This window comes from Balaenoptera physalus (genome assembly GCF_965194825.1).
Source record: "Balaenoptera physalus genome assembly, chromosome: 9".
Classification (NCBI taxonomy): domain Eukaryota; kingdom Metazoa; phylum Chordata; class Mammalia; order Artiodactyla; family Balaenopteridae; genus Balaenoptera; species Balaenoptera physalus.
The window spans coordinates 16,169,252-16,189,612 of NC_138888.1; the positions used below are offsets into that span (position 1 = coordinate 16,169,252).

The 20,361-nt window shown below is 42.4% G+C and overlaps 1 protein-coding gene and 1 long non-coding RNA gene across 10 annotated transcripts in view; one reads left to right on the forward strand and one right to left on the reverse strand.

Moving 5' to 3' along the window:
- The window catches only part of LRP11 (LDL receptor related protein 11), a 64,332-nt gene that overhangs the window by 4,074 nt on the left and 39,897 nt on the right, over nucleotides 1-20,361 (forward strand). For all 9 annotated transcript variants that reach the window (XM_082474769.1, XM_082474765.1, XM_082474767.1 and 6 more), the window contains exons 2-4: nucleotides 2,394-2,551; nucleotides 15,684-15,825; nucleotides 20,164-20,289. In XM_082474769.1, the coding sequence (XP_082330895.1) occupies nucleotides 2,394-2,551; nucleotides 15,684-15,825; nucleotides 20,164-20,289 (426 nt within the window). The remainder of the gene's footprint in view (nucleotides 1-2,393; nucleotides 2,552-15,683; nucleotides 15,826-20,163; nucleotides 20,290-20,361) is intronic.
- Nucleotides 6,875-20,157, reverse strand: LOC309666986. The gene is made up of 2 exons (XR_014267450.1): nucleotides 17,164-20,157; nucleotides 6,875-14,292 (listed from the first exon to the last, which is right to left on the reverse strand). It is a non-coding gene; the product is annotated as an uncharacterized lncRNA (long non-coding RNA).

Below are 20,361 nucleotides of genomic sequence, written 5' to 3' on the forward strand. Positions count from 1 at the left end.
TCAAAATTGGTATGAGTTTTAGTTCGCCTCTGCGGATCTTACCAAGTGTGCTTAGTGTTCAAAAGAAATCAGTGTTTCCATAGTACTTAACATTGGCTTGTTACATTTTTATAACAAAAATTCCAAGTTACGTTTAATCTTGTTCTTCATCGGCAAGTCAAATTTTTTGAATGATAGCACACTCCTTTCCTCTTCTCGTTGTCATTTGTTTATTTTTACGACCTGTTTCTGGCTTAAGCCAGCTTTGCCTGGACTTGAACTGAGGAGGAAATACAGCTCTATTATTTCAAATACAATGACCAGTTTAGAGGATATGAGGATTTCACTGTGTTCATAAATCATATCTTTTAAGCTTACCTAAAGAAAAGTATCAATAAATGACTAACGCGATTATTTTTTTCTTCCAGGAGGGCCAGGATTAATTAGTTTTATAGTATATGGGATATTTCAGAGCTTACCTGATTTTTCCATCTTAAATCTTTCTTGGTTAAATCTTTGAGGGCCTAGGACTTCACTGGCGGTCCAGTGGTCAGGATTCCGCACTCCCACTGCAGGGGCGCAGGTTCAATCCCTGATCGGGGAACTAAGATCCTACATGCTGCACGGCGCAGCCAAAAAAATTTTTTTTAATTAAAAAATTTAAAAAAGAGAAGAGAGTGTGAAACCTTAGTGGAAGGTCAGAAAAAAAAATTAAAAGCAACGTTTAAAAAAAAATCTTTGAGGGCCTAAAAATATATTATTAGTATCACTGCTGTTTATATCAGATAGGTGTATTTTAGTTTGTTTTCTTAAAATGGTATTTTAACATAAATTTTAAAGCAAATAGCTGCTAATTATAATGTATTACTGCTGAATTATAGGATTCCAGAATTATGGGACTTCTCTGGTTGTCCAGTGGTTAAGACTCTGTGCTTTTGCTGCAGAGGCCATGGGTTCAATCCCTGGTCAGGGAACTAAGATCCACCAGCTGCACAGCGCAGCCAAAAAAAAAAAAAGGTTCCAGAATTATAAAGTGGTAAAACATTGTGTGGAAAGTGATGAACCTTCCAGAAGCAAAGGAAATACTCAATAAAACTATAAAAGGGCCTATTATTAATGCAGTTGTCATCTCTCTCCTTACCTGGGAGGAGCAGCATAAAGTCAACAGGCACTGGATCTTTGCTCAGGCGGAAAAAAGCAGATCAAATGTCTTCTAAGGCAGGGGTTGCTTATGTGGCTTATTTAATTCAGTTACTAGTCCTCATTGTTTTAAATGACTAAAAATGGGACTCATCTTCTCAGTGGACACATGTACCCTTTGGCAATAGCAAGTGTGCTTATTCCTTGTAAACTAGCTCATGAAAAAAAAAAGTCATCTCTCGTGGAGGCTCGCAGAAGCATTCTCATTCAGAAAAGCCACAGCTCTAAGACCCGCAAGCCCCTCATGTCCTCTGTTGCTGGGCGTTGAGAGGAACGATAGATGAGAAGATAGAGCTACACAGGTAGGTCAGGTAGGTCTCTGAACGTCCCCTGAAGCAAGGCAATGACCCAATCAGGTTAACATTCCGGAAGAGTCCTTCCAGCTGCAGTAACCACCCTTTGTTGCCTAATGAGAAGCTAATAGGATTGCTGCTAGCCCCAAACCTCAGGCACTGGACATCTGGATTGGTCCTTAGAAGTTTACTTGGGAGACAACTTCGACTGCGCAGAAAGAGAGCAATGTCTTAGCAACATCATTCAGAATAAGCTAAGGAAGTCCAGGCCAGAATTTGGACCAAGTTTTGGAGCTGGAGGAGGGAGGAAATAGTGGATGCCAAAAAAGATGTATTACAAAAACCTCTAGGGTTTTTTTCCCAGCTAAATTACTAAGTTTCTTTAAAATATATGTGCATTTGCGTAAGCTTACTTATAAGATGCTTAAATCCATTAAAATATTCACAATTCTGCTCTTAGAAATATTTTCTATATCTAATGGCTTCTATCAGTCACCACTGGAGCAGCTGTCAGTCACATATTAATATTTAGTGAACACAGTGAGCCTTAAATTTAGTACCATGAAGAACAAAAGGTAAATACATACTCGTTCGCTATTTTAGGATATCTCAAACTCTGTGCTGGCTTCTCTTATAAAAACTAGTTAGAAGCTGTGAACCTCTTGTGTTTTCCTAGATGAAAAATTGGATTCTAGAAAATTTCTATGTGAGTTTTATGTGACTCCAAGAACTTGCCTTAACTTTCCAAATTTAATTTATTACATTACAATGAAAATAAGAAAATAACTTTCAGTTGCTCTACATCCTCTTGGCAGTTCTTTGCTGGACTACATCTATTCTAGCAAACAAGTTACCTCTCTTAATAAGTTAGAAAAAAAATAGGGAACATATGTCTTGTGAATTATTTATTTTCTTTCACAGAAAAGGACGAGCCTCCACTTAGCAAGGCCGGGCAAGATGTTGTTTTGCACCTGCCCACAGATGGAGTGATTCTGGATGGCCGTGAGAGCACAGATGACCACGCCATCGTCCAGTATGAGTGGACACTGCTGCAGGGTGACCCGTCAGTGGACATGAAGGTAATTCATGTCGTAATTGTGATGAAAACTAATGTTTCATTAGTTTTAGTTTCATTAGAAACTTTCATTAGTTTCATTAGACCATCAGTGGTCTTTCTACTTATGTTCCCCAAGTGTCTGTAAGTTGGCAGAAGTGTAAAATGGAGAAAGCATAAGAATGATTGTTGAAAAAAAATGTTACTATATGAATTTACTTTTCTACTGAGTAAACAGTGATCCTGACCATGTGTTTTATTTTTTTTTATTTATTTATTTTTTGGCTGAGCCTCGTGGCTTGTGGGATCTTAGTTCCCCAACCAGGGATCGAACCTGGGCCCTCGGCAGTGAGTGCATGGAGTCCTAACCACTGGACCACCAGGGAATTCCCTGACCATGTGGTTTGAAGCCTACCCTCGTTCTTGCTGCTTTTTTGTTGACTCCTCCAGAACACAAAAATGCTTCAAGGAAAAAGACTCATGCTTTGTTTTGTTGACTCAGATTACTTTAAAAAATTTTTTTCTGTCTTCTTTTTTGAGTTAAAATCCAAGTAGGAAATTTGAAAAATACAAAGGAACATAAAGAGGAAAATAACAATAGAATGAACTTACTCTTCACATGATCCAGAAAGCAACCATCTTACCTCGCGTTAGGCCTGCCTGAGATAGTTGAGTTAATTAAGTGAGGTGGGGTTTGGAGTCAAGGGCTCCTATTCAAGCGCTCCTCACTGATTTTCATCAGGCTTATCTGGGCTGGAATTGCTGCCGATGGGAATGTGCCACTTACCCAGTGGCTGCCTGTACACAATTAAGATACAATTGACATGTAACATTATGTGAGTTTCAGGTGTACAGCACAGTGACTTGATATATGTACATATGGTGACGTGATCACCAGAGTAAGTCTAGTCCACATCTGTCACCACACAGAGTTACAGTTTTTTTTCTTGTGATGAGAACTGTTAAGATCTACTCTCTTAGCAACTTTCAAATATACAAAACAGTGTTATTAACTGTCATCACCATGCTGTACATCATATCCCATGACTTATTTATTTTATAACTGGAAATTTGTAACTTTTGACCTCTTTCACCTGTCCCTTACCCCATGCCTCTGACAACCACCAATCTGTTCTCTGTACCTATGAGCTCGGTTTTTTTGGGTATTTTTGTTTTCTTAGATTCCATAATAAGCATAAGATCATACAGTATTTGTCTTTCTCTGTCTGGCTTATTTCACTTAGCATAATGCCCTCATGGTCATCCATGCTGTTGCAAATGGCAAGATTTCCTTCTCTTTACACACCATATTTTCTTTATCCATTGATCCGTTGATAGACATTTAGGTTGTTGCCATATCTTGGCTATTGTAAATAAGGCTGCATTGAACATGGGAGTGCATATATCTTTTCGGATTAGTGTTTTTATTTCCTTTGGATAAATACCCGGAAGTGGAATTGCTGTATCAACACAGGGAGTCTTGAGTCGTGAGGAAAGTGGCTTTTTATTAACCCTGCCAGGACCCTTTGTAGTATTTCCTGGCTTAGGCAGATAAACTTCATCCAAATCACTTCAGTCAGAGGAGGTGGGGAAAATCTGTGTTGGTTTGCCAGGGCTGCCATAACAAAGTACCACAGACTGGGTGGCTTAAACAACAGAAATTTCTCACAGTTCTGGAGGCTAGAAGTCCAAGATCAAGGTGGCAGCAGGGTTGGTTTCTTCTAAGGCCTCCCTCCTTGGCTTGTAGTTGGCTGTCTTCTCCTGCCTATGTCTTCACAGGCTTTTCCCTCCGTGCGGAAGCACTGACTTCTGTCTTCTTGGGACAAAGGCAAGAATGATAATCAGCTAGTCCCTCAAGACTAATTTAAACACACTGACTTACCCAACGATTAGACAGTCTTAGAACTGGACCAGACCCTCGATCAGCATCTTACCCAGCCTCCTATCCATACAAGAGCTCCTGCTTTCACATCCCTTCCAGTGGTCATCCAGTCTCTGCCTGGTATTTCCAGAGATGAAATCTCATTATTTCACATCACGTCGCATGACATCATTAATCAGCTCTAATTGTTGGGCCAGTGGGGTGTTACTTCTATGCATTGGTGTTGAATCTTCTTTTTGGAAAAGCACTGAACACATCTTTTTTTCTGTGTATCAGCCATTAAAGGTTTTTGGTTTTTTTTTTTAAATGAATGTCACCACTTGGGATGGTCTTCTCAGAACTAAACACTCTCAATTCTTTCAGATGTTCCTCATATGAATTGATTTTTAGACTGTCCACCATCCAGCCTTTTTTGGATTTTCTCAGATTCATCCATGCCCTTCTTAAAATCTGACACCCTTAATTGAAACCCATGCATAAACCGTGGTTCTTCCTGACACAGAGTGTTACATCCTGTGATCCAGACATTGTCTCACTTCTATTAATGAAGATTCATTTACATAAACTATTTTAGTAGCTGCTTCACACCATAGGTTCATGCTGAGTTTTCCATTAGCAGGATCACCTAAAACCTGCTTCATCTTTCTACATGAACTGCTGTCCTGATGGCCTCCCCCCCATCCTGTGTTTGTATAATTGATTTACTGAACCTGAGTGCAAGACTTTATGTTTACCCTTTTTATATCTCAGTGTTTGGGTTTTCAGCTACAACAGAAATAATTTTGAACTTTGAGTGTCATCCATCATATTTATTATTCTTCTGTGCATTGTGTCAGCTGCAGAATTAATGTATCTTTACTGAAATCTCTGAGAACTAAGATTGATCAGGAAAGGTGCATGGGCAAGCCATTGGTCAGCCTGCTATGAGAGTTCCCTTGAGATGACACTGACAATTAATTGGCACTCATGGGATATATTTGTTCAGGCAGCTGCAAATCTGTCTCTATTATCATCTAGCTTTTCATAGTTGCTACTAAAGGCTTTACTCTGTAAACAATGAATTATGTATATAAATGCTGAATAAAAATAATGCTGATGATTCAGTATTTATTTTATTGAAGATATTTATAAAGAAGTAACAAGATTAGGCATTTCTTATAGACTTTTAGGGCTGACTATGATGCCATCAAGAGGAAAATGTGTGGGACTTCCCTGGTGGTCCAGTGGTTAAGACTCCGCACTTCCACTTCAGGGGGCAGGAGTTCGATCCTTGGTCGGGTCGGAGGAACTAAGATCCTGCATGCCGACTGGCGGGGCCGAGGGGAAAAAAAAAAAGGAGGAAAGTGTGGACTAATTCCCCAGCCAAGTGTATAACGGCGATGGCAGATAGACCTAAAGCTATAAAGCCAACATCTAAGTGACAAAGTCTGCAATAGAGGAGTCATTTGCTATCAAACTGCAACTGTCTTATAATGGTGTACATTCATGAATGCCCCCAAAGTTAACTCAACTCTCATTGGTCAGGCTTTCCGCTGAGTGCCTATCCCAACCCCTTCTTGAGCCCTCCCCTCTCCTCTCCCCTTTTCTCCACTGTCTGCAGGGTCCTCACCCCCTCCTCTCATCTTTGGTGGTAGAATAGTCAGCCCTCCCTTTGTTTTGGGATACTTTAAGACCAGGTTGTAGGACTATCCTTTCACATCCAAATGACCCATCAGGTATTCAAAAAACAAAAATCAATGAGGTTCTCACCCTAAGAGGAATTACGCTGCCAGCTTAATTATGATAAAATTAATTGCTAACCTTCTTTAGCATCTAGTGTGTGTCCAGTACTGTACTAAGCACTTTTTTTTTTTAAATTTTTTGGCCGCATGGCATGTGGGATCTTAGTTCCCAGACCAGGGATCTAACCTGCACCCCCTGCATTGGCAGCGCAGAGCCTTAGCCACTGGACCGCCAGGGAAGTCCCAGTACCAAGCACTTTAAATCGACTAAACATATGGGAAAGCTCATGTTCTGACTTGGTTTCCTCATTTATGAAGAAAATGAATAAGAGAGATGATTGGTCAGAACCAAGAGGTTCTGATTTTTTTTTTTTTTTTTTGGCCACACCCAGCAGCTTGCTCTGTCTTAGCTCGCCAACCAGAGACTGAACCCGGGCCTCCGAGTGAAAGCGCCGAGTCCTAACTACTGGACCACCAGGGCATTCCCAAGAGGTTCTGATTTTAAAGTCATATATTTTCTGCCCTCTAACAGGATATTCTACATCTGTTTAACTGGGTATTAATCTATAATACATTCTTAAATGTAAGAAGACACATTTTTCAGGTAGTCCATTAGATGTCACTGAGTTTCATAACATAATACATTTAAATCTGAAGTCAGAATGTAAAATATGACATTTAGGAACGTGATAACAGAGTATGAGGACGTTCAGGGAGATTTGAAATTCATAAATCTGTCGATTGATTTCCATTCATCAGATGTGGAAAATTTAACTAAACTGTTTTAGAATACCATGTGTAATGGAAGCTTACTAAAGGATGGATATTGTTTACACCAATAACTTCATTATTAACTTAAAACCAGTTGCACATTGGTGTGCCTGCTGTACACACTTAATTTTTAAAAACAGATAGGTGTATTATCATCCACACTGAAACATGTTTGGGAGTGAGAGGAGGTGGTATTAATAATTACACCAGAACCACAGAGATAAACTGAGACTGTCTTGAGCAAACAGAAACATGAGTCCTTGATAAAACCCAAGTTCCACGAGACTGGATGGTCTATATTTCGTCTCCCCATTAGTCTCATTTTTAGACCACCCTCAACGCATTAACATAGTATATTAAAACTGAGCCTTAGAGAAAAGGTTTTCTGGGCAAGGAACATAAATAGAAAGAAGAATATTGGCTTTTTGTCATAGGGAAAGAGAACGCAAAACCAATGTTGAATTTCAAACTGCCTTCTGTCTTACGTAGGAGATATTTTGTCATTTACTCCTCCTCAGTCAGTTTCCCTGGATATAATTTGGGTCAATACTGAAAATGCCTACAAAATGAAAGAATCATATACGTTAAGGAGATGATTAAAAAACGTATTGAAAGACTTTATAAAAATTTAGTAAGCAGGATTTTCAAGGCAGCCAGGTTATTTAACCAATACACAAAGTACCTACGGTGATCTTTGAAGATTAAAGGCTAACTGCATCTGTCTCCTGTTTTTCACCTGTGTTTGTTGATAACAGGTCAAAGATACATGTAAAATTTATAATATCACAACAGAATTTATAAGGATTATGAAGGATTTCTTTAGAATTATTTTCAGCGGGGGACTGAGTGATGGGTGGAAAAGGGATTTCAGTTGTCTGGGATGCTGTCAGGATTTCTCCCCCCGACCCCCGCCGCCTCTTTCCCTCCTCTTGCGCCTCACTTCCTTCTCCCATTCCTCTCTTCCTTCTTTCCTTCCTCCTCCCTCTCTTCTTTCTTTCTTCCTTTCTTGATATTTTTTCCCTTTCTCTCCTAAAGCCTAGAACTGTACTTTGTACTCACTAGGATTCTAATAATACTTGCTAAATTGATTGGTTCCTTTTTTAAAAAAGTGATTGACTATTTTGCTAACCTTTCAAAAAGTGCCCTTCTAAGCCTCAAATTTTTATCATCCTTCCTAGCAACGTGGGCAGGACAACATTTTTCCACACTCTGGCCTCATACTGATGTTAGGAAGAGCTGCTAAGTGTTGTCTAACAGTGACTTTGCATCTCATCAAGGGAGATCCTAGACACATGTCACCTATTATTTTTTCTTGGCTACTGGACAATATCTAGTCTTCATGAAAACAAAATGTAAATTCCTTCAATAAAATTTATCCTAGATATTCGAGGCCACGGGGTGGGGTGGAGGAGGGAGGGTGTAGACTGTTTGTAAATTTTAAAAAGGAAGAAAAATGATAAGTGAGAAAGCTTCGTATCACATTTCAACTATTTCCTTCCTCCCTCAGTGAGTCAGTTTAACAGTGAATGAAAGAGATCAAATAGGTAATTCTTCCAGCACAGCTTCTACTTTGCTTTGGTTTTTGAATCCTCGCTTCACCGCCTCCTCTGTGCAAGATGGGAATAACCAAAGCCCTCCTCTCAGGGTGTTATTACTGGGATAAAAGGAGGTAATGCAAATAAGACCCCTGGAACAGTGAGCAGCACATAGTAAACAGTAAAAAAGTACGTTATCATTCAGTTTATTCTGAGATCATCTTTCCTTTGATGGTGTCCATGCGGTCCCTGGTAGCCTTGTCTTGCACCCAGGCGGGCTATGTTGGTGCCTGGGTAATGTTCTCTTAAAGATTCTCCCAAGGAACCCCAAACCCCAAATACTTATCCATGTGCTCCCCAGTGCCCAGAAGGCCTTTAATAGGGAAAAAACCCTCACTCCCCCAGTGCCTACAGAGGAAACCCTTCAGAGTCTGGTCTGAGTCAAAAAAAGGACTTTTTAAAAAAATGTATTTTTTTGACACTGAAAAACCAGAGGGTCTAGTTGTTTCCCGGAGGTGAGAGCAGAAGGAGAGCAGGAGAAGCAAAAAAACACCATACCCCAGGGCACCAAAACAAATCTGAACCTCTGCAAAATTTCACCTGCATCACTGCCCGTCAGTTATTTTATTCACCTGAAGCTTTGAATAAAGGACAAAAAAGTTATGGCAGCCCACAGAACATTTTTGAGACACAGAAGATTATCAAGGCTGCAAATTTCCTGAGTAATATCTGGGGATAAGTTAGTGCATATGGGGCTTCTCTGGTGGCGCAGTGGTTAAGAATCCGCCTGCCAATGCAGGGGACGTGGGTTCGAGCCCTGGTCCGGGAAGATGCCACATGCCACGGAGCAACTAAGCCCGTACGCCACAACTACTGAAGCCAGCGCGCCTAGAGACCGTGCTCCGAAACAAGAGAAGCCACCGCAATGAGAAGCCCACACGCCGCAACGAAGACCGCGACTAGAGAAAGCCCGCACACAGCAACGAAGACCCAATGCAGCCAAAAATAAATAAATAAATTTATTTTGGAAAAAAAAAAAAAAAGTTGGTGCATACGAATGAATATTCCGTTGTGGCCTTAAGTATTTCTTTGTATCTTGCTTCAAGAGTGAAGGGTGTGGACTTCCCTGGTGGTGCCATGGTTAAGAATCCGCCTACCAGTGCAGGGGATGCGGGTTCGAGCTGTGGTCCAGGAAGATCCCATATGCTGCGGAGCAACTAAGGCCGTGTGCCGCAACTACTGAGCCTGCACTCTAGAGCCCGCAAGCCACAACTACTGAGCCCACGCGCCTAGAGCCCGTGCTCCGCAACAAGAGAAGCCACCACAATGAGAAGCCCACGCACCGCAACGAAGACCCAACGCAGCCAAATAAATAAATAAAAATAATTTAAAAAAAAAAAGTATAAAGAAAAAAGAATGAAGGGTGTTATTAGTCAGGAAAAAAAAAAACAACAGCAAATCCTAGGACTTACTGCTCCAATTAAGCAGGAAGACACATGAGAGCATAATAGATGAATAATTCATACCAGTTGTGTTTCAGAATTAACCGTGAGCCTTGATGTAGACTGCCCTTTAAGCATGAATTCCTTTTACGCAATAGCTCAGGGCCTTGAATGTTTAACTGCATTTTTTTCTTTAAGAAAACACTTATAAGGAAATGATGAAAAATAATCTCCCTGGGAAAAAAAAGTACGTACCTCATGAAAAATAAATCTAAGTAAATTGAGTTGTGAAAGCTCTATTCCAATAGCAACAGAAGCTTTGAAGTCTTTTTCCTGTTCAGAAACACTCAGCTTCCCAGACAATAAATTTATAGCACAATAGGCTTCCGGCATCACAGGAATCTGCAGTCGATCTGGGCTTCCAGGTCCCCTTGGGTTTAAACCTGACTTCCTGTCACTGTCCCTTCAAAGGTCCTGGCACTTGTATTTGGGGGTGGGTAGTGGGGTGAGGATGTGGGTGGGAGAAGCGCTTTTAGAGGTTTTGAAGGACTTTGTGTGTGTGTATGAGGAAGTATCTTGCTTTTTCAGACCACAACAGCTAGCTGGTTTGTGTATAAGCTGTGACTCAGTGCTTTCTAGGAAATGATTCTTGGAATAAGGACCTGGAAGGCCTAGAGCTCTGCTAACTCGGAGGTAGAATTCTACAGTGGCTACGAGCATGGAATTTGGAATCATATGGCCTGGGTTCAAACCCAGTTTTGCCAATTCCCTCGTGGGGTGAACTTGGGAAAATTACTTCATTCTTTAAGCCTCAGCTTCCTCAGTTGTAAAGAAAATAATACTACCTGAGAGTGTTCCACTGGGGGTTAAAATGGGAAAATGCAAGTAAAGTGCTTAGCACATTGCACAGCACAGAATGAGCACTTGTGGAGAGGTAACTATTGTAGCTAATTCTAAACATCTTGGGATATAAACTATTTGTGGGGTCTCTTTGACCAATAGTTTAACTGAACTACAGTCAGAATAAATTTACTCATTTGTATATAAACAAACAAAAATTATGAGAGCCTTCTACTGGCAAGGAGCAAGGGAGTAAGGCCCTACGAAGGATTTGTAGGGTATTTTGCCCTCAGGGAGCTGCCTCCCATTGAGGAGATTAGATGTGCCCCTAAAATAACAATAATACCAAATAGAAGGTGGCAAGGCCAAAAGAGAATGTAGATAAAGTGCCCCTGGAATTCAGAGGGAGGGAGAGATTATAATCTAGCTGAGGAACATCAGAGAAGACTTTGCAGATGCGAGCCCTGTGGTACATGTCTCTGTACTCTTAATATTTTGACAGTAGGACTCATAATTATATTGACGTGAAAATTTCGGATTGAAAAGATTCACATTCTATAGTGCAAAAATTTTGAACACGTGTGAGGGCTTTCAAGTTCAATGTATATCCTCTGATTACAGTAACCTAGGACCATGAAAATCAGTATCCTTTTAAAATGAGAATCAGGTATGGCTTTCCCTGGAGGACAGTTGCCCATTTGCCCAGTGGTCTGTGCAATAACATACTTCTACAAACTTCCTTGGTTTGGAAAGAAGGGAAGGGCAGTAGGAGAAGAAGCAAGAGGGCAGCAGTGCTGATCTTTTGTCTGTAGAAACTGCATATGGCCAGGTGCAAGAAGATTGGCTCACGCTCTCAGGGAACGTCCTGCTCTTGGTGGGAAGGATGGGAACTTTAGTGTTACTCTCTTTCTCTGCTCTTGTTCCAGCTCTCTCTCATCTTCTTTTATGTTATTTGCCATTCTGTTCACTCTTTCGTTCATTCATTCATCAAATATTCACTAAGTTTCTAGTCTTAGAACTTAGGTTCTAAGACTGCTGGAGGTAAGAAGAGGAATAGGACTTCCCTGGTGGCGCAGTGGTTAAGAATCCACTTGCCAATGCAGGGGACCCAGGTTCAAGCCCTGGTCCGGGAAGATCCCACATGCCGCGGAGCAACGAAGCCCGTGCGCCACAACTACTGAAGACTGTGAGCCACAACTACTGAAGCCTGCATGCCTAGAGCCCGTGCTCCGCAACAAGAGAAGCCACTGCAATGAGAAGCCCATGCACCGCAACAAAGAATAGCCCTCGCTCGCTGCAACTAGAGAAAGCCCGTACACAGCAACGAAGACTCAACTCAGCCAAAGATAATAAATAAATAAAATAAATAAATTTATTAAAAAAAGAAATGCATAATGAAAAAGAAAAAAAAATGAATAACACAGAGGTAAAATTGTGTTGTAACAGGAAGAATAAGTTCCTTTTTCCTCTCTGTACTCTACTTCTAGAGGCTTCTAATCATGGCTAGTTTTATAAGTGGAGCACGATTTACATAACATTTTGAGAGAATTTGAAAAGTAGGAGAAAAACCCCAGTCCAAAAATATTTCTCCCTTTGATTCCTGAAACCTCAAGATAAGCAATGTAATTCTGTCTTAATTACTGCCTTTTTGGTTCTGTTCTTTTGAGAATGATCCTCCTCTGGTGAGGATAAGAGAAATCCCCAACTCTTGAGGAAACGCTCTTAAAATCACCTTCCTGCACAATTGGGAAAGATGGGCACATCAGAGTTTTTTGTGACTATGATCTAACTGCATTCATTTGAGCATATATAACTAGGAAAGTACAGACAGTTGAATTCATTTTGCTTCTTTTTTATGGAACTTTGGGTCATATTCATGATGAAAAGTAAATAGAAAAAGGAACATATAACTGAAGAACAGAACCGAAGCATGTTCACCTGAAGTTTCTAGACAGTTGTGGTGCCAGTTTATGTTCTGGCCTCTGCTGATCAGGACAGCTGCCCCGTGTGTCTCCTTCACTCTGTGTGTGTGCAGGGAGATGGCGTTGGATTATAACAAGAATCGTAATGGCCTTCAAATCACTATAGAGCTCTCATCCGGTTTTGCAGGTTGGATTAGTTGACACGAGGCAGAAGGCTAGAATGCGTTTGGGTTCATTGGTTCAATGGAGTTTCTTACTGAAATATTTTGTACCACGTTATCTTGTCAATACTTTGTAACTGACACATGCCCAATGCCTTATATACTTTAGAAGCAACTGTGTGGGTAGGGGAATAGGCAGTACTCATTTTGTAACTCAGTATATATAATAATCATGTATGTATGTGTGTGTGTGGTATATAAATAAACCCAAACGTGTACTCCTCGCCACTAAATTACTATTTTAGGGAGGTGCAGTTGAGCCAGAATAGCTGAGTGAGTTATACATTGATTTACCCAGAGGCCAGCCATCAAAGGCTCTGTTACTGCTGAATAGGAGATCTTGGGCAGAGATTAGAAGCTCTTTGTTTTATTAAAGGTAATATCTCTCTCCAAGTTACAAATTGGGTATGTTGCATATACATTTATGTGTGTGTGTGTGTGTGTGTGTGTGTGTGTATTTTTTATCCTGACACTTGGGAAATGTTTGTAAAATACTTTAAATCCTTTCCAGTGTCATATAAATGTGAGATGTTCAGAAAGATGACCTGGGTGCTTGAAGGGAAAACGTCCCTCTTACAGTTCTATATATTCTAGTATCTGATTTTGAGGAAAGATAGCCTTTGTTAGCCAAATAACTAAACTATAAAGGGCCAGAGAATTAAAAGTACAAATTACTATGTATGAAATAAATAAGCTACAAGGATATATGGTACAGCACAGGGAATATACCCAACATTTTATAATAACTATAAATGGAGTATAACCTTTAAAAATTAGTAGAGTCACTATGTTGTACACCTGAAACTTAACCTGAAATTGTAAATCAACTATACCTCAATTTAAAAAAAAAAAAAGGACATGCCAAGCTGTGTTATGAAAGGGATTAAAAAATCAAATCAGATTAATGTTTTATCTCTTATGGCTTCAAAACCTGAAAGAGTTTTCTGCATCCAGGAAGTAAAAACACAGAGGGAAAAAAATATCTTGAAATGACGAAATCCAAAAATCAAAGTGTTTACTTCCTTTTCTCACTGGCTCTGGGAGACTTAAGGTGAAACAGCAAAAGCTTTAAACAAATTACTGCAGAAGAAGGGGAGGGGAGCTTTTGTAGAAGAAATTTCACAGGAGATTAATAGGATCTTATTGACTTTCTCAGTTACCAAAATAAGCCTCAAACAAAGACCTTGGTAGTAAGTTACTGTACTTAGTTTCTGCTCCTAGAGGCAAGGCCTGCAGATGTGGCGGTGCCGAACGCAAAGCCCTCTTCCGAGGCCCTTTGGGCAAGATCCATTCTCTGTCAGCAGTTGTCAGCATCTCCCTTTTCTGTTGGTGTCCAAATCCAGCAGCTCTCAGAGCTTTCCCATCGAGACAGTTGATCGTCATTACACCCATCGATAGCTGAGCTGCAAAATCTGACAGAGCTATCCTTCCCCTATAAGCAGATTTTTCAAACTCTATTTATCTTAAAAAGTTTTTGAGACAAACTTCTACACACCTCGGCTATACTTGTTAGAGTGCTTTTGCCCCACAAGGGCCAGGTGGAAATTTGGCTCATTGGAAACCATATTAATTCTGCCAAGTGAATAAGGACGACCAGAGTGGCCATTTAATAAAGATCATCAACCAACTCCCCCCCCCCCAAAAAAAAGGCACCAGGGAGGGGATATTTAATTTGAAAAGACCTAAATTTGAGTGCACCCAAGATGTTGAAGGTGATTACCATGGTCTGGATCTGGATACGGTGTTTCCTGCATCAGAGAAGAGGTACCTAGGAAGGCTAGAGGGAGGCATCCAAAGCCCAGGTGGAGGGACTGGCCCCTTAGACGAGGGATGCTCCGTCCTTCCAGCCCCAGCGTTGGAAAGAGGCTTCCCAGGGAAGGCTCGGCGCGCAGAGGTTTAGTTTGACACTGGCATGCTGAGTGTTGACACCCAGAAGCCCAATACCTCACTCGCCTTCCCAGAGATGTGACCGGGGCCTGGGTGAGGATGTGTCTTGTGTGGATGGCCCCCCCAGCCTCCAGCCTCAAGGCTTCCCTGGTCTCTTAAAATCTCCATTAACTTCATCTCAGCCTCACTCCTATGGCCACACTCAGCATCCCCCTGTCGCACCCACCTTAAATCCCTACTCTGACTCAGTCCTACAATCTACCCTCTCCTCTCATACATCCAGGGCAGCAAACCCCAAGGCTGCTGGCCTTCGGCAGTCTTAGGTCTATGTTCTGGCAGACCAGCTGGGACAGAGGACAGAGCTGCTCTCTCACACCACCCTGCTCAAGGCTGCAGGGCTTCACGTCAGCACGCTCCAGTGTGGTCATCATCTGCTCCCATGTTCCCAGGCATTCCTGTCTTAAGTGCCAAGAAGCGATAAACAGTGGTGTCACCTGTCGCATAGCTGCCACCTTGCACAGCCTGCCTGATTCTGAGCCAGAGGTGGAGAAAGTGAGAGCCCGCCCTGCCACCTCCACTTAGGCAGATCCATGCTTTAGCACCTGCACGGCCACCGGCTCCCCTCAGCTTAGCCTGGCACCCCCGTGGCCAAAGGAGAGGTCATAACTGACCCTTCCAATGCAACCATGTGGATGGGCGTGAGAGGGGAAGTTTCCAGGAGAAAGGGGGTGTCAGACCCCAGTCCCACCGGAGCTCAAGTCTTCTGACCAATCTGCCAGAATTGTGTGTGATTAGTATTCTGCAACCTTGGACCAGGAGTGGAGAAGTGGGTCATGGGACTGCTCCAAGGATGACACCGATTTCCAGTTCAGGATGATGCTGGACTCTGTGCCTCAGGTTCTTAACTAAATACGATGTTTCCTGTTTGGGTATCAGGTGCCTCAGTCCGGAACCCTGAAGCTGTCCCACCTACAGGAAGGGACATACACCTTTCAGCTGACGGTGATGGACACTGCTGGGCAGAGGAGCTCTGACAACGTCTCGGTGACCGTGCTTCCCGTGGTCTTCTCCACAGGAGGTGAGAAGAAAGTCCTTCCCTCACATTCACAGTGGCCAACAGAAACCGGGTTATCGATGGAAGGATGGTACTAAATTGGCATTTTATATTCTGACTGTGCATTACAGGAGCCCTTTCATTTTATTTTGGCTGTTGTTGAATGGGGAAATCTTTACTAAAAATATGATTGCAAAAATAGGCTGCATTATATTTTGGGCTAAGTGAGACTGCTGAACTGGGGTGGGGTAGCACTCCACACCCCAGGGGTTGAGAGTAGGCTGTGTGAGCCACGGGACCCGAGAGATGCTCCATCTTTCCGTGACTCAGTTTCGTAAAAGACATCTGGCTTTTCCAGAAGAGGATCTTGTTTAAAGGAGGGTGGTCTATTTGATATGTATGTTCAAAGAATGCAGCCAAGGAGTACATTTAAAACAAGTTAAAATATATGCAGTGCATGTGTCAATTTAAAAGGACTGTTTAAAAACTTTCATGGACACTTTACACAGATGCACAGATACGTTAATAACATAGCTCGACATATATATAATGCTTCTCACCTTCTGTTGCCCAATGTAAACTCATTTCTCTCATTTACCTGTTTCTTACTTTCCCAAACATCTACATTTCTAAGATTAGCTCATCAAGTTAAAAAAAAAACTTATATGGAACTCAGCAGCACTAAAGATACAGGGGTATGGCCGAGGGAGCCCCCCCCAATTCACTCTGGAGAAGTGCTGAGATAGTGTGTGTGTGAGGGTCCTGTCACTCGGTCAGCGGATACCTTCCCAGCATCCGCAGTGAACGGGAACTGTGTGCAAGGCAGTGGGCGTGGGTACTGCGCTCCACAGACCTGATCCCCGGCCATGTGTGGGGACCCTCCACTAGCCGTGGCTCTGGCAGACTTGTAGCCTGTCTCCTACATCCTTGATTGCTCAGTATTTGGATGGTAATCAAGCCAGCAGTCGGGAGAGTAAGAATAAAAAGATTGGATTTACTTGTACTTTGACTGATCTTCCATCAAAGACATGGGTCAGTGTGCATATTGGACATGAGGAAGGAGACTTTAGAATCCTAAGAACTCCGCCACCTTGATAATTTGCCTTCCACAAGGGTACAGCGCATTAGGAACATTCACAATTAGGTTGGCTGACTCCCGTCCAGCCAAGGTTTAAGCTGACCATGAGGAAGGAGGGGTGACCGCCAATGGGCAGGCCAGACCCCGAACTCCAGTCCACTCACCGCAGCAGCGTGAGTCAGCCACGGGGAGTGAGCCAGCCCTGCAGCACAGCCCACATTCAGGCAGTGCCTGCTTGCTGATTCATTGCAGCTGCACAGAAGAGCCAGTTACCCAGAACATACCTTGGAAAGCTGACCATGTGCCAGGGCCGCTGCAAACAGCTGAAATCATCAGCAGTGGAAAACTCCCGGGCCCCGAGGGCTGTGCCCCCGGGAACAGGGCTCCCTGGGCGAGGACCAAGTCAGCTGCTGGTTCTGGGACAAAAGTGCTCCTGGGAAGCTGTCACCCCTGCAGAAATTAGAAAAGGGTTGTTTTTGTACAACTGAGGTGCATCGGAGGGAGAAACGGCCTGAGCTAATGGAGGCAAAGGGCTGACACCTCACCAGCTGCCTGTTGCTCTGGTTTACTTACTCAGGCCAGTTTTCTGGGGCTCCCAAGGCCAGTTGCCAGTTGTACATTTCCGGCCTTTCTCAAGATGACGATATAGTGTATTTGAAGATGCAGAGAGTGAGTGATGTGATTCACCTTTGGTTACTGAAAGGCCAGTTGGGTATAGGTCTTACGTATGTAACTTTACAGAAAATAAAAAGAATGCTATTGTATTAACTGCTGTCTGGAATCACTCACTGGTTAGACTGGAATAACCAACTATGAATTAAAGTTAATAAGATACTACATCGACACATGGAAAACAAGAGGTGGGGATTGAGAGGGTTTCTGTTCCCTCTATTATATATACGGATCTTGTAGTTAATGACTAGCTTTCATGATAACCAAGGGTGACACTTTCTGGGGTAAACAGACAAGCACATACCCCTGCTTCTGTGATAAGTTGGTTCAGTTTTGGATATAGAGGCTGCATGTTTTCCAGCTTTGCAAAAAATAACCTGTTCACAGAACAAGCCAACAAACACCTCTAAGATGATCCAGATGTGTGGTGTCCATAGAGAATCCCAAACAGACAGTCAAGACATTTTTAAGACAGAAAAGAAAATACCAGAACTTATATATTTTAATTAATTATTTATTTTTGGCTGCATTGGGTCTTCGTTGCTGCGCATGGCCTTCTCTAGTTGCGGTGAGCGGGGGCTACTCTTCATTGCAGTGCATGGGCTTCTCAATGCGGTGGCTTCTCTTGTTGCGGAGCACGGGCTTTAGGCATGCAGGCTTCAGTAGTTGCAGCACGTGGGCTCAGTAGTTGTGGCTCGTGGGCTCTGGAGCACAGGCTCAGTAGTTGTGATGCACGGGCTTAGTTGCTCGGCGGCATGTGGGATCTTCCCGGACCAGGGCTCGAACCTGTGTCCCCTGCATTGGCAGGCGGATTCTTAACCACTGCGCCACCAGGGAAGCCCCAGAACTTATATTTTTATTAATTTTTAATCTTCTTTAAATTTTCAATCTATTTTATAAGATGTATAATATGTTAATATGGTGGCACATGCATATGATTTATAGATTGGAGATAAGTATAGTCAAAAAGGTTTGGAGACCACTAATCTAGAAATAGATGGGTAAATTACTAATATGGATCTAGCTCCAAAACTACCAAGGAGTAAGGAAAGCCTCGAGATAGTTAGGATTTTCATGTCATGAGTTTAAGAAATGTAAGCAGAGGCTGTATCCTGCTTGGTGTCCACAGAGTTTCCCTTTACTTTTCCTCCCAACCCCTTCCCTGTGTCCGAAGCAGATTCTCCTTTCTAGGCCCAAGTTCTCAGCCATAACTGCTGGTTTCCTGCATCCTCTTCTTTCTGCCACCATTTCTTTTCTTTACCTCTTCTTCCTCCATAATCAAGGTATCTTCGAATTGCCTTCCACCCAGATGGACTCCTCTCCCAGCATTTTAATTGAACTTCTTTCCAGTAGAACGTTTCCAAGACTCTCTTGGGCGTGTATACTATGCTCAGCCATTTGTCTCAGAAATATCATCAGGTACCACTCTCCCATGAGCTGAGACAATTGTCTAGTCCATCTGTCCCTGGAGAATTACAGAATTCTTAAGACCTACTTTTAGCCTGATACCTTTAGTCTACATCACTAGTGTCAGCAGTTGTTATGTAGCTAACAACTGTAAAGTAAAGTTGGCTTAATCTGGAGTTGGGGGGTGCAGGGAATGCCTTTCAAGAAAATACATGTAGCTCTGAGGGTTAAAAACTCTTAAGAGCCCCCAAACGAAGGGAATTTCATTATTTGTAGAAAATAAATTCTCACCAGCTAGTAGCTAAAGATTCTGTTTATTCTTTACAGCACCATGGATCTATGATGGCCAGCAAACAGGGTTCAATAGTAGAAAGTGGATCTCAGTAAAAATTATTACTTAGGAAACGTGAATGCAAGAATAGTGCGTAGAAAGTGGTGTCTCTGATAAAACACAGTCAGCCAGCCAAGTACTGTGCAAGGGGTGAACCGGTATTAGGTGGCCTGCTGAGGAGCTGATGGACGAATGAATGAATGCAGAGTGGGTCACCTGAGGGAGGAAACTCAGGGCTGGATGGGGAAGACCAGAGCTGCTGCTTCTCTGTTCTCACCTCTTAAGTATCATTGGCTTAGAGAAGGGTCCTAAGACGAAGAGCCGGGGAGGGGGAAGGGTGAGCTGGGATGAAGTGAGAGAGTGTCATGGACATATATACACTACCAAATGTAAAATAGATAGCTAGTGGGAAGCAGCCACATAGCACAGGGAGATCAGCTTGGTGCTTTGTGACCACCTAGAGGGGTGGGATAGGGAGGGTGGGAGGGAGACGCAAGAGGGAGGAGATATGGGGATGTATGTATACATATAGCTGATTCACTTTGTTATAAAGCAGAAACTAACACACCATTGTAAAGCAATTATACTCCAATAAAGATGTTTAAAAATAGTAATAATAAATAAATAAGCTGGAAAAAAAAAAAAAAGACAAAGAGTCCATGGTGATTCCTAAGAATTAAGTCAGGAAGGTCAAGAAGAAACCCCCTAACCTTCCCAGAACCTATTGCTCCAGCACAGACTGTTAGGTGTTCCCTCATTATCTGCATCTCTTTATCCAAATGCATTTCATTATATGTGTAGTCTCTGTTAATCTTGACACGGTGGAAGTCTTTCTTTCCTGCACTCCTGTGACTTGAGACTTGTTTACGAACAGGATGCTCGAATGTTTGCTCACGCTACCACTTCTTTTGTGATGACGGCTGTTGCATTGACATCACGCTGGCTTGCGATGGAGTGGAGCAGTGTCCTGATGGGTCTGATGAAGCTTTCTGTCAAAATCGTGAGTTGACTGCATCACATTTTGGGGTAGAAGGGATGTCTGTATTGTCACAATAAATGCAAACTCAGTAGT